Genomic DNA, 14,591 nt, shown 5'->3' with positions numbered 1-14,591 from the left:
GATCTCACTCATTCGTGGAATATAGAGAACAGCATAGACCGACGAACAGGGACAGATCCATACACATCTAGACCACCGCTCTCTGACGGGGCTGTTTGACTGCTGGTGGCCTCTGGCGTCCTGGGCTCAGAGCTAAGGTACGAAAGCATACACATTTCATTCACATCCACCTCAGCCTCTGCCTCCCATGACCCCCAAGGGCCGCTACGACTGGGGTGTTTGCGTCTCCGGTCTCCCCCTCCCCCCTCCCGCAAACCTGGCCCCCTTCCTCCCCCCACCCCCCACCCCCCCCACCCCCACCCTCAGCCCCCCGCACACCCCGCCCGCTCCCTTCAAATGCAAATGGGACCGATGTTTACAACGGTTCATTGCCGAGAGATAGAATCCATTGCAATGAACGAAGAGAAATGAGCACAGAATTAAGAAAGAATAACATAAAGTAAAATAAAACCCCCCAACACTCTTCACGGGTCCCGGGTTGGAGGAGCCTGCCCAAGAGGCGCCGGTCAAGCGCCCCAGGCGTCGCAGCCACGTTCGGGAGAGCCTTTCCTTGAGATTGAGCCACCTGCCCCACCCTAAAGCCACCTGCCCCACCCAAACAGTGGCGCTTCATTCCTGGGAGCGGCTGATTGGTGGGTCTCTCTGGCTCCTCCCACCACGCTCTGGGGCTATAAAAGCAGGGGCGGCAGCGCCTCGCAGCGTCTATGGTTCGCAGACCTTCTCAGCCCTGGGCGCGTCTGAACGCTGTCTCCGTGTGAACGCTGTCTCGGTCCGAACGCTGTCTCGGTCCGAACGCTGTCTCGGTCCGAACGCTGTCTCCGTCCGAACGCTGTTTCCGTCTGAACGCTGTCTCTGTCCGAACGCTGTGTCCGTGTCATTTCGTCTTCCGCGAGGAGTCCGTCCACACCTTTGCGAATCCCTGCGCCTGGACCCCAACATCTGGTGCCCGCTCAGGGCCGGCGTGCTTCCCGCACGGGCTCGATCCGAGGCCGATTCCGGGCCCGCCATGGCCGACAAAGTCAACATGTCTCTGGACGACATCATTAGGCTGAACCGGAGTCAGCGGGGCGGCCGCGGCGGCGGGGGCAGGGACCGAGGCCGGGACCGAGGCCGGGCCGGCTCCCAGGGAGGCCGCAGTGGCGGAGCGCAAACCGCCGCACCAGTGAGCCAGGGCGGCGGGCCGTGCCGGAACCGGGCGGCCCTCGGCCGAGGCAGGAACCGGCCGGCGCCCTACAGCAGGCCGAGACAGCTTCCCGACGCGTGGCCACGCGACAGCTTCCGCAGGGGCTTGGGCAGGGGCGCCGGCCTGGTGACCGGGGGGAAGCTGCTTCTGTCCAACCTGGCCTTCGGAGTGTCCGACGCGGACGTCCAGCAGCTGTTTGCGGAGTTCGGGCCTCTGAAGAAGGCCGGTGTCCACTACGAACGCTCTGGCCGCAGCCTGGGGTCAGCCCACGTGCACTTTGAGCGGAAGGCAGACGCCCTGGAAGCCATGAAACAGTACCACGGCGTGCCTTTGGATGGCCGCCCCCTCAACATCCAGCTCGTCACCTCACAGATACACACGCAGCGCACGCCGGTACAGAGTGGCAACAGAGGCGGGCTGACTACACACCGAGGATCTGGAGGCTTTGGCGGCGGCACGCCGAGTCGCGCCCGCGGAGGCAGCCGGCTTACAGGCAGGGGCACCGGACGCAATTCAAAGCAACAGATCGCTGCGGAGGAGTTGGACGCCCAGCTGGACGCTTACAACTCGATGAGGAGCACCAAAAAGCTGGACGCCCAGGTGAGCACTGGCAGCCCGATGAGGGGCACCAAAAAGTTGGACGCCCAGGTGAACAGTGGCAGCGCGATGAGGGCCACCAAAAAGTTGGACGCCCAGGTGAACAGTGGCAGCGCGATGAGGGGCACCAAGAAGTTGGACGCCCAGCTGGACGCTTACAACGCGATGAGGGGCGCCGAGGAGTTGGACGCCCAGCTGGACGCTTACAACGCGATGAGGAGCACCAAAAAGCTGGACGCCCAGGTGAGCACTGGCAGCCCGATGAGGGGCACCAAAAAGTTGGACGCCCAGCTGAGCACTGCCGGCGCGATGAGGGACACGGAGGAGATGGACGCCCAGAAGGACGCGTACAACGCCATGAGGGGCGCCGAGGAGTTGGACCCCCAGAAGGACGCGTACAACGCGATGAGGGGCGCCGAGCAGCTCCACCCCCAGAAGGACGCGTACAACGCGATGAGGGGCGCCGAGCAGCTGGACCCCCAGAAGGACGCTTACAACGCGATGAGGGGCGCCGAGCAGCTGGACCCCCAGAAGGACGCTGACAACGCGATGAGGGGCGCCGAGGAGTTGGAGGACGCCCTGCTGGACGCTTACAACACGGTCATGGACACCGAGGAGTTGGACGCCCAGCTGGACGCTTACAACACGGTCATGGACACCGAGGAGTTGGATGCCCAGCTGGACGCTTACGACGCCATGATGGACACCAGCTAAAGCACCACCAAGTCAGTGCGTGCGTGGGTGGTGGAGCTAGGCCTGGAAATCGTCTCGCGGTGCTTCCCGAGGGTGGGCTGGCGGGGACCTGTGGCCCATTGGGGAATTGTTTCTTCTGTTTTGAAATAGGATTTAATTAAAACTCACGCAAAGCGTTTTCTTTAACGTTTATTTTATTAAAAAATTCCGAAAAAGACCTGTGTTGTACCTAGTCATTTTGGGGAAAAATTTTACTGGTTGCTGTTGTGGAGGAGCTGGCGTTTTCACCTTGGCCATAATAAACAGAAATGGGTGCAGCAAAAACAAACAAACAAACAAACAAAAACAACAACAAAAAACCCTCCAAAATAAACGACACAAACACACACACACACACACAAACACACACACACACAAACACACACACACACACACACGCACAAACCTCCTTAGAAAACACGCTGATCCAGCCTTTCAACGTTCTGACGCTTCGGCAAGGCCGGATGGCCAGGCCCGAACCTGGTCTCTGGGCGGGGGCCTGGCCATTCATCCACAGAGGGAGGGGGGTGGGGGTGGGGGTGGGGGAGGGGCGGCCGACCAGATGGCCCTGCCCTGACATAGTCTTTGGCTGTGGATTGGGTTGACTGGGGCCGGGGCCGAAGAGCTGGTCCCGCCCTCGGCTGGTCGAGCAGCGCCAAAGCAAGCCACCACCTTTCTGCAGCCGGAGCCAGGTGCCGGGACTTAACCGGAGCGGGCAAGGACGAGCAGGGGGCACGCTGTCTGCAAGAAGGCAGGGGCTGAAGGGTGCTCATGGTTTCCGACGGGCCATGCAGACCAAGAAGTGTCCGTGCGTGACTGCGGATTTACACACACACACACACACACACACACACCCACGCGCGCACACGCACACGCACACGCACACGCAGAAGCACACCCACAACCACACCCACGCACCTCCCCCGGCTCCCCCCCTCCACGCACACGCACACGCACACAGAAAATGAAATGAAATGAAATGAAATGAAATAAAAACAAAAACAAACAAACGAAAAAACCCCTCTTTAGTAATGACATTGATCCAGCCGTTCAATGCTTTAGACCCTTCAGCAAGCCCATGTGGCCCGGCTGGGTTACTTGGTCTCTGGACAGGGGCCTGAGCATTCATCCAGAGAGGGAGCTGGACCAGAGGGCCCAGCCCAAGCATGGCGTAAGAGCCCGTCCCGCCCTCTGCTGGTCGAGTAGCGCTAATGCAGGTCACCCTCCTGCAGCCACCTCTGGGGAAGGCAGAAACAGGTGCCCGGACTTGACCTGAGGGGGGAAGGACAAGCAGGGGGCGCGCCGCCTACGAGAAGGCAGGGGCTGAAGGGTGCTCATGGATGCCGACGGACCATTCAGGTCAAGAAGCGTCTGTGCGTGACTGTGTGTTTACGTCCGCAGTCACGCCCAGACAAGCACTCGCCTCCCTCAGACCCTGCTCCCAAGGGCCCCACAGACACGGGGACGAGTCATGCCCTCCCTCGGTAGGGCTAAGCTGTTTGACTGCAGACAGAGGGCATTCTCTCCCTAGGCCCCCACTCTTCACCCTGTTCAGAAGGGCACCCTCGCCCTGGCCCTCAACTTCTTCAACTCCAGCTTCCGGTCTCCCTGATAACTGACCCGTTTATGCAAATCAGTTTCACCTGCCTCAGCCTCAGTGTCCTCTTCCAGAGATGGATTCATGTAACCTGCAAGGTGTCCCTGCTCCCACCACACTGGAAGCCCTCAAGGTGCCATTGGCACCTGGGTCCCCCCTCCCCCCGCCCCCACCCCCCGCGCCCCACCGCCCCCAAACCCACCCCCCCCCTCCCAAGGGACGGGCCAAACGCTAAGCTGCTTTCTGTAGGTAAGCTGCTTTCTGTAGGGAGATGCCTCCAGGGATATGCCTATAGGGGTGTGGGGGTGGGGGGTGGGGGGGCATTTCACAGAAATGCAGTAAACACAAACACGCACACACACAACTGTGCTACATCCACACAGTGGAATACTACGCTGCGGTAAAAAAGTAGGGAAAAGAAGGAATTCTTGCCAGCATGGATGGAACTGGAGAGCATTATGCTAAGTGAAATTAGCCCGTCAGAGAAAAATGAATACCACACGATCTCACTCATTCGTGGAATATAGAGAACAGCATAGACCGACGAACAGGGACAGATCCATACACATCTAGACCACCGCTCTCTGACGGGGCTGTTTGACTGCTGGTGGCCTCTGGCGTCCTGGGCTCAGAGCTAAGGTACGAAAGCATACACATTTCATTCACATCCACCTCAGCCTCTGCCTCCCATGACCCCCAAGGGCCGCTACGACCGGGGTGTTTGCGTCTCCGGTCTCCCCCTCCCCCCTCCCGCAAACCTGGCCCCCTTCCTCCCCCCACCCCCCACCCCCCCCACCCCCACCCTCAGCCCCCCGCACACCCCGCCCGCTCCCTTCAAATGCAAATGGGACCGATGTTTACAACGGTTCATTGCCGAGAGATAGAATCCATTGCAATGAACGAAGAGAAATGAGCACAGAATTAAGAAAGAATAACATAAAGTAAAATAAAACCCCCCAACACTCTTCACGGGTCCCGGGTTGGAGGAGCCTGCCCAAGAGGCGCCGGTCAAGCGCCCCAGGCGTCGCAGCCACGTTCGGGAGAGCCTTTCCTTGAGATTGAGCCACCTGCCCCACCCTAAAGCCACCTGCCCCACCCAAACAGTGGCGCTTCATTCCTGGGAGCGGCTGATTGGTGGGTCTCTCTGGCTCCTCCCACCACGCTCTGGGGCTATAAAAGCAGGGGCGGCAGCGCCTCGCAGCGTCTATGGTTCGCAGACCTTCTCAGCCCTGGGCGCGTCTGAACGCTGTCTCCGTGTGAACGCTGTCTCGGTCCGAACGCTGTCTCGGTCCGAACGCTGTCTCCGTCCGAACGCTGTTTCCGTCTGAACGCTGTCTCTGTCCGAACGCTGTGTCCGTGTCATTTCGTCTTCCGCGAGGAGTCCGTCCACACCTTTGCGAATCCCTGCGCCTGGACCCCAACATCTGGTGGCCGCTCAGGGCCGGCGTGCTTCCCGCACGGGCTCGATCCGAGGCCGATTCCGGGCCCGCCATGGCCGACAAAGTCAACATGTCTCTGGACGACATCATTAGGCTGAACCGGAGCCAGCGGGGCGGCCGCGGCGGCGGGGGCAGGGACCGAGGCCGGGACCGAGGCCGGGCCGGCTCCCAGGGAGGCCGCAGTGGCGGAGCGCAAACCGCCGCACCAGTGAGCCAGGGCGGCGGGCCGTGCCGGAACCGGGCGGCCCTCGGCCGAGGCAGGAACCGGCCGGCGCCCTACAGCAGGCCGAGACAGCTTCCCGACGCGTGGCCACGCGACAGCTTCCGCAGGGGCTTGGGCAGGGGCGCCGGCCTGGTGACCGGGGGGAAGCTGCTTCTGTCCAACCTGGCCTTCGGAGTGTCCGACGCGGACGTCCAGCAGCTGTTTGCGGAGTTCGGGCCTCTGAAGAAGGCCGGTGTCCACTACGACCGCTCTGGCCGCAGCCTGGGGTCAGCCCACGTGCACTTTGAGCGGAAGGCAGACGCCCTGGAAGCCATGAAACAGTACCACGGCGTGCCTTTGGATGGCCGCCCCCTCAACATCCAGCTCGTCACCTCACAGATACACACGCAGCGCACGCCGGTACAGAGTGGCAACAGAGGCGGGCTGACTACACACCGAGGATCTGGAGGCTTTGGCGGCGGCACGCCGAGTCGCGCCCGCGGAGGCAGCCGGCTTACAGGCAGGGGCACCGGACGCAATTCAAAGCAACAGATCGCTGCGGAGGAGTTGGACGCCCAGCTGGACGCTTACAACTCGATGAGGAGCACCAAAAAGCTGGACGCCCAGGTGAGCACTGGCAGCCCGATGAGGGGCACCAAAAAGTTGGACGCCCAGGTGAACAGTGGCAGCGCGATGAGGGGCACCAAAAAGTTGGACGCCCAGGTGAACAGTGGCAGCGCGATGAGGGGCACCAAGAAGTTGGACGCCCAGCTGGACGCTTACAACGCGATGAGGAGCACCAAAAAGCTGGACGCCCAGGTGAGCACTGGCAGCCCGATGAGGGGCACCAAAAAGTTGGACGCCCAGCTGAGCACTGCCGGCGCGATGAGGGACACGGAGGAGATGGACGCCCAGAAGGACGCGTACAACGCCATGAGGGGCGCCGAGGAGTTGGACCCCCAGAAGGACGCGTACAACGCGATGAGGGGCGCCGAGCAGCTGGACCCCCAGAAGGACGCGTACAACGCGATGAGGGGCGCCGAGCAGCTGGACCCCCAGAAGGACGCTGACAACGCGATGAGGGGCGCCGAGGAGTTGGAGGACGCCCTGCTGGACGCTTACAACACGGTCATGGACACCGAGGAGTTGGACGCCCAGCTGGACGCTTACAACACGGTCATGGACACCGAGGAGTTGGACGCCCAGCTGGACGCTTACGACGCCATGATGGACACCAGCTAAAGCACCACCAAGTCAGTGCGTGCGTGGGTGGTGGAGCTAGGCCTGGAAATCGTCTCGCGGTGCTTCCCGAGGGTGGGCTGGCGGGGACCTGTGGCCCATTGGGGAATTGTTTCTTCTGTTTTGAAATAGGATTTAATTAAAACTCACGCAAAGCGTTTTCTTTAACGTTTATTTTATTAAAAAATTCCGAAAAAGACCTGTGTTGTACCTAGTCATTTTGGGGAAAAATTTTACTGGTTGCTGTTGTGGAGGAGCTGGCGTTTTCACCTTGGCCATAATAAACAGAAATGGGTGCAGCAAAAACAAACAAACAAACAAACAAACAAACAAAAACAACAAAAAACCCTCCAAAATAAACGACACAAACACACACACACACACACAAACACACACACACAAACACACACACACACACACACGCACAAACCTCCTTAGAAAACACGCTGATCCAGCCTTTCAACGTTCTGACGCTTCGGCAAGGCCGGATGGCCAGGCCCGAACCTGGTCTCTGGGCGGGGGCCTGGCCATTCATCCACAGAGGGAGGGGGGTGGGGGTGGGGGTGGGGGAGGGGCGGCCGACCAGATGGCCCTGCCCTGACATAGTCTTTGGCTGTGGATTGGGTTGACTGGGGCCGGGGCCGAAGAGCTGGTCCCGCCCTCGGCTGGTCGAGCAGCGCCAAAGCAAGCCACCACCTTTCTGCAGCCGGAGCCAGGTGCCGGGACTTAACCGGAGCGGGGAAGGACGAGCAGGGGGCACGCTGTCTGCAAGAAGGCAGGGGCTGAAGGGTGCTCATGGTTTCCGACGGGCCATGCAGACCAAGAAGTGTCCGTGCGTGACTGCGGATTTACACACACACACACACACACACACACACCCACGCGCGCACACGCACACGCACACGCAGAAGCACACCCACAACCACACCCACGCACCTCCCCCGGCTCCCCCCCTCCACGCACACGCACACGCACACAGAAAATGAAATGAAATGAAATGAAATGAAATAAAAACAAAAACAAACAAACGAAAAAACCCCTCTTTAGTAATGACATTGATCCAGCCGTTCAATGCTTTAGACCCTTCGGCAAGCCCATGTGGCCCGGCCGGGTTACTTGGTCTCTGGACAGGGGCCTGAGCATTCATCCAGAGAGGGAGCTGGACCAGAGGGCCCAGCCCAAGCATGGCGTAAGAGCCCGTCCCGCCCTCTGCTGGTCGAGTAGCGCTAATGCAGGTCACCCTCCTGCAGCCACCTCTGGGGAAGGCAGAAACAGGTGCCCGGACTTGACCTGAGGGGGGAAGGACAAGCAGGGGGCGCGCCGCCTACGAGAAGGCAGGGGCTGAAGGGTGCTCATGGATGCCGACGGACCATTCAGGTCAAGAAGCGTCTGTGCGTGACTGTGTGTTTACGTCCGCAGTCACGCCCAGACAAGCACTCGCCTCCCTCAGACCCTGCTCCCAAGGGCCCCACAGACACGGGGACGAGTCATGCCCTCCCCCGGTAGGGCTAAGCTGTTTGACTGCAGACAGAGGGCATTCTCTCCCTAGGCCCCCACTCTTCACCCTGTTCAGAAGGGCACCCTCGCCCTGGCCCTCAACTTCTTCAACTCCAGCTTCCGGTCTCCCTGATAACTGACCCGTTTATGCAAATCAGTTTCACCTGCCTCAGCCTCAGTGTCCTCTTCCAGAGATGGATTCATGTAACCTGCAAGGTGTCCCTGCTCCCACCACACTGGAAGCCCTCAAGGTGCCATTGGCACCTGGGTCCCCCCTCCCCCCGCCCCCACCCCCCGCGCCCCACCGCCCCCAAACCCACCCCACCCCCCTCCCAAGGGACGGGCCAAACGCTAAGCTGCTTTCTGTAGGTAAGCTGCTTTCTGTAGGGAGATGCCTCCAGGGATATGCCTATAGGGGTGTGGGGGTGGGGGGTGGGGGGGGGCATTTCACAGAAATGCAGTAAACACAAACACGCACACACACAACTGTGCTACATCCACACAGTGGAATACTACGCTGCGGTAAAAAAGTAGGGAAAAGAAGGAATTCTTGCCAGCATGGATGGAACTGGAGAGCATTATGCTAAGTGAAATTAGCCCGTCAGAGAAAAATGAATACCACACGATCTCACTCATTCGTGGAATATAGAGAACAGCATAGACCGACGAACAGGGACAGATCCATACACATCTAGACCACCGCTCTCTGACGGGGCTGTTTGACTGCTGGTGGCCTCTGGCGTCCTGGGCTCAGAGCTAAGGTACGAAAGCATACACATTTCATTCACATCCACCTCAGCCTCTGCCTCCCATGACCCCCAAGGGCCGCTACGACCGGGGTGTTTGCGTCTCCGGTCTCCCCCTCCCCCCTCCCGCAAACCTGGCCCCCTTCCTCCCCCCACCCCCCACCCCCCCCACCCCCGCCCTCAGCCCCCCGCACACCCCGCCCGCTCCCTTCAAATGCAAATGGGACCGATGTTTACAACGGTTCATTGCCGAGAGATAGAATCCATTGCAATGAACGAAGAGAAATGAGCACAGAATTAAGAAAGAATAACATAAAGTAAAATAAAACCCCCCAACACTCTTCACGGGTCCCGGGTTGGAGGAGCCTGCCCAAGAGGCGCCGGTCAAGCGCCCCAGGCGTCGCAGCCACGTTCGGGAGAGCCTTTCCTTGAGATTGAGCCACCTGCCCCACCCTAAAGCCACCTGCCCCACCCAAACAGTGGCGCTTCATTCCTGGGAGCGGCTGATTGGTGGGTCTCTCTGGCTCCTCCCACCACGCTCTGGGGCTATAAAAGCAGGGGCGGCAGCGCCTCGCAGCGTCTATGGTTCGCAGACCTTCTCAGCCCTGGGCGCGTCTGAACGCTGTCTCCGTGTGAACGCTGTCTCGGTCCGAACGCTGTCTCGGTCCGAACGCTGTCTCCGTCCGAACGCTGTTTCCGTCTGAACGCTGTCTCTGTCCGAACGCTGTGTCCGTGTCATTTCGTCTTCCGCGAGGAGTCCGTCCACACCTTTGCGAATCCCTGCGCCTGGACCCCAACATCTGGTGCCCGCTCAGGGCCGGCGTGCTTCCCGCACGGGCTCGATCCGAGGCCGATTCCGGGCCCGCCATGGCCGACAAAGTCAACATGTCTCTGGACGACATCATTAGGCTGAACCGGAGCCAGCGGGGCGGCCGCGGCGGCGGGGGCAGGGACCGAGGCCGGGACCGAGGCCGGGCCGGCTCCCAGGGAGGCCGCAGTGGCGGAGCGCAAACCGCCGCACCAGTGAGCCAGGGCGGCGGGCCGTGCCGGAACCGGGCGGCCCTCGGCCGAGGCAGGAACCGGCCGGCGCCCTACAGCAGGCCGAGACAGCTTCCCGACGCGTGGCCACGCGACAGCTTCCGCAGGGGCTTGGGCAGGGGCGCCGGCCTGGTGACCGGGGGGAAGCTGCTTCTGTCCAACCTGGCCTTCGGAGTGTCCGACGCGGACGTCCAGCAGCTGTTTGCGGAGTTCGGGCCTCTGAAGAAGGCCGGTGTCCACTACGACCGCTCTGGCCGCAGCCTGGGGTCAGCCCACGTGCACTTTGAGCGGAAGGCAGACGCCCTGGAAGCCATGAAACAGTACCACGGCGTGCCTTTGGATGGCCGCCCCCTCAACATCCAGCTCGTCACCTCACAGATACACACGCAGCGCACGCCGGTACAGAGTGGCAACAGAGGCGGGCTGACTACACACCGAGGATCTGGAGGCTTTGGCGGCGGCACGCCGAGTCGCGCCCGCGGAGGCAGCCGGCTTACAGGCAGGGGCACCGGACGCAATTCAAAGCAACAGATCGCTGCGGAGGAGTTGGACGCCCAGCTGGACGCTTACAACTCGATGAGGAGCACCAAAAAGCTGGACGCCCAGGTGAGCACTGGCAGCCCGATGAGGGGCACCAAAAAGTTGGACGCCCAGGTGAACAGTGGCAGCGCGATGAGGGGCACCAAAAAGTTGGACGCCCAGGTGAACAGTGGCAGCGCGATGAGGGGCACCAAGAAGTTGGACGCCCAGCTGGACGCTTACAACGCGATGAGGAGCACCAAAAAGCTGGACGCCCAGGTGAGCACTGGCAGCCCGATGAGGGGCACCAAAAAGTTGGACGCCCAGCTGAGCACTGCCGGCGCGATGAGGGACACGGAGGAGATGGACGCCCAGAAGGACGCGTACAACGCCATGAGGGGCGCCGAGGAGTTGGACCCCCAGAAGGACGCGTACAACGCGATGAGGGGCGCCGAGCAGCTGGACCCCCAGAAGGACGCTTACAACGCGATGAGGGGCGCCGAGCAGCTGGACCCCCAGAAGGACGCTGACAACGCGATGAGGGGCGCCGAGGAGTTGGAGGACGCCCTGCTGGACGCTTACAACACGGTCATGGACACCGAGGAGTTGGACGCCCAGCTGGACGCTTACAACACGGTCATGGACACCGAGGAGTTGGACGCCCAGCTGGACGCTTACGACGCCATGATGGACACCAGCTAAAGCACCACCAAGTCAGTGCGTGCGTGGGTGGTGGAGCTAGGCCTGGAAATCGTCTCGCGGTGCTTCCCGAGGGTGGGCTGGCGGGGACCTGTGGCCCATTGGGGAATTGTTTCTTCTGTTTTGAAATAGGATTTAATTAAAACTCACGCAAAGCGTTTTCTTTAACGTTTATTTTATTAAAAAATTCCGAAAAAGACCTGTGTTGTACCTAGTCATTTTGGGGAAAAATTTTACTGGTTGCTGTTGTGGAGGAGCTGGCGTTTTCACCTTGGCCATAATAAACAGAAATGGGTGCAGCAAAAACAAACAAACAAACAAACAATCAAAAACAACAAAAAAACCCTCCAAAATAAACGACACAAACACACACACACACACACAAACACACACACACACAAACACACACACACACACACACGCACAAACCTCCTTAGAAAACACGCTGATCCAGCCTTTCAACGTTCTGACGCTTCGGCAAGGCCGGATGGCCAGGCCCGAACCTGGTCTCTGGGCGGGGGCCTGGCCATTCATCCACAGAGGGAGGGGGGTGGGGGTGGGGGTGGGGGAGGGGCGGCCGACCAGATGGCCCTGCCCTGACATAGTCTTTGGCTGTGGATTGGGTTGACTGGGGCCGGGGCCGAAGAGCTGGTCCCGCCCTCGGCTGGTCGAGCAGCGCCAAAGCAAGCCACCACCTTTCTGCAGCCGGAGCCAGGTGCCGGGACTTAACCGGAGCGGGCAAGGACGAGCAGGGGGCACGCTGTCTGCAAGAAGGCAGGGGCTGAAGGGTGCTCATGGTTTCCGACGGGCCATGCAGACCAAGAAGTGTCCGTGCGTGACTGCGGATTTACACACACACACACACACACCCACACACCCACGCGCGCACACGCACACGCACACGCAGAAGCACACCCACAACCACACCCACGCACCTCCCCCGGCTCCCCCCCTCCACGCACACGCACACGCACACAGAAAATGAAATGAAATGAAATGAAATGAAATAAAAACAAAAACAAACAAACGAAAAAACCCCTCTTTAGTAATGACATTGATCCAGCCGTTCAATGCTTTAGACCCTTCGGCAAGCCCATGTGGCCCGGCCGGGTTACTTGGTCTCTGGACAGGGGCCTGAGCATTCATCCAGAGAGGGAGCTGGACCAGAGGGCCCAGCCCAAGCATGGCGTAAGAGCCCGTCCCGCCCTCTGCTGGTCGAGTAGCGCTAATGCAGGTCACCCTCCTGCAGCCACCTCTGGGGAAGGCAGAAACAGGTGCCCGGACTTGACCTGAGGGGGGAAGGACAAGCAGGGGGCGCGCCGCCTACGAGAAGGCAGGGGCTGAAGGGTGCTCATGGATGCCGACGGACCATTCAGGTCAAGAAGCGTCTGTGCGTGACTGTGTGTTTACGTCCGCAGTCACGCCCAGACAAGCACTCGCCTCCCTCAGACCCTGCTCCCAAGGGCCCCACAGACACGGGGACGAGTCATGCCCTCCCTCGGTAGGGCTAAGCTGTTTGACTGCAGACAGAGGGCATTCTCTCCCTAGGCCCCCACTCTTCACCCTGTTCAGAAGGGCACCCTCGCCCTGGCCCTCAACTTCTTCAACTCCAGCTTCCGGTCTCCCTGATAACTGACCCGTTTATGCAAATCAGTTTCACCTGCCTCAGCCTCAGTGTCCTCTTCCAGAGATGGATTCATGTAACCTGCAAGGTGTCCCTGCTCCCACCACACTGGAAGCCCTCAAGGTGCCATTGGCACCTGGGTCCCCCCTCCCCCCGCCTCCACCCCCCGCGCCCCACCGCCCCCAAACCCACCCCCCCCCTCCGAAGGGACGGGCCAAACGCTAAGCTGCTTTCTGTAGGTAAGCTGCTTTCTGTAGGGAGATGCCTCCAGGGATATGCCTATAGGGGTGTGGGGGTGGGGGGTGGGGGGGGCATTTCACAGAAATGCAGTAAACACAAACACGCACACACACAACTGTGCTACATCCACACAGTGGAATACTACGCTGCGGTAAAAAAGTAGGGAAAAGAAGGAATTCTTGCCAGCATGGATGGAACTGGAGAGCATTATGCTAAGTGAAATTAGCCCGTCAGAGTAAAATGAATACCACACGATCTCACTCATTCGTGGAATATAGAGAACAGCATAGACCGACGAACAGGGACAGATCCATACACATCTAGACCACCGCTCTCTGACGGGGCTGTTTGACTGCTGGTGGCCTCTGGCGTCCTGGGCTCAGAGCTAAGGTACGAAAGCATACACATTTCATTCACATCCACCTCAGCCTCTGCCTCCCATGACCCCCAAGGGCCGCTACGACCGGGGTGTTTGCGTCTCCGGTCTCCCCCTCCCCCGTCCCGCAAACCTGGCCCCCTTCCTCCCCCCAACCCCCACCCCCCCCACCCCCGCCCTCAGCCCCCCGCACACCCCGCCCGCTCCCTTCAAATGCAAATGGGACCGATGTTTACAACGGTTCATTGCCGAGAGATAGAATCCATTGCAATGAACGAAGAGAAATGAGCACAGAATTAAGAAAGAATAACATAAAGTAAAATAAAACCCCCCAACACTCTTCACGGGTCCCGGGTTGGAGGAGCCTGCCCAAGAGGCGCCGGTCAAGCGCCCCAGGCGTCGCAGCCACGTTCGGGAGAGCCTTTCCTTGAGATTGAGCCACCTGCCCCACCCTAAAGCCACCTGCCCCACCCAAACAGTGGCGCTTCATTCCTGGGAGCGGCTGATTGGTGGGTCTCTCTGGCTCCTCCCACCACGCTCTGGGGCTATAAAAGCAGGGGCGGCAGCGCCTCGCAGCGTCTATGGTTCGCAGACCTTCTCAGCCCTGGGCGCGTCTGAACGCTGTCTCCGTGTGAACGCTGTCTCGGTCCGAACGCTGTCTCGGTCCGAACGCTGTCTCGGTCCGAACGCTGTCTCCGTCTGAACGCTGTCTCTGTCCGAACGCTGTGTCCGTGTCATTTCGTCTTCCGCGAGGAGTCCGTCCACACCTTTGCGAATCCCTGCGCCTGGACCCCAACATCTGGTGCCCGCTCAGGGCCGGCGTGCTTCCCGCACGGGCTCGATCCGAGGCCGATTCCGGGCCC

The 14,591-nt window shown here is 60.4% G+C and overlaps 2 protein-coding genes across 2 annotated transcripts; both read left to right on the top strand.

Annotated features, from left to right (window-relative positions):
• Nucleotides 1–5,591: 5,591 nt before the first annotated feature.
• LOC308519299 (THO complex subunit 4-like) lies at nt 5,592–6,380 on the top strand (the record flags this gene model as incomplete). The annotated part of the gene is made up of 1 exon (XM_081091284.1): nt 5,592–6,380. A coding segment is annotated over exon 1 (780 nt), but the record flags the coding sequence as incomplete, so codon positions are not given.
• Nucleotides 6,381–10,099: 3,719 nt separating this feature from the next.
• On the top strand, nt 10,100–13,337 carry LOC308519297 (THO complex subunit 4-like; the record flags this gene model as incomplete). Its single annotated transcript, XM_081091282.1, has 2 exons — nt 10,100–10,822; nt 13,320–13,337. The coding sequence occupies 2 exons, from the start codon at nt 10,100–10,102 to the stop codon at nt 13,335–13,337; spliced, it is 741 nt and encodes a 246-aa protein (XP_080947408.1).
• Nucleotides 13,338–14,591: the final 1,254 nt, after the last annotated feature.

This window comes from Myotis nattereri, assembly GCF_964212035.1.
Source record: "Myotis nattereri genome assembly, chromosome: 5".
Classification (NCBI taxonomy): domain Eukaryota; kingdom Metazoa; phylum Chordata; class Mammalia; order Chiroptera; family Vespertilionidae; genus Myotis; species Myotis nattereri.
Note: the sequence above shows the minus strand (reverse complement) of the source record. Positions and strands in the feature narration are given on the sequence as shown.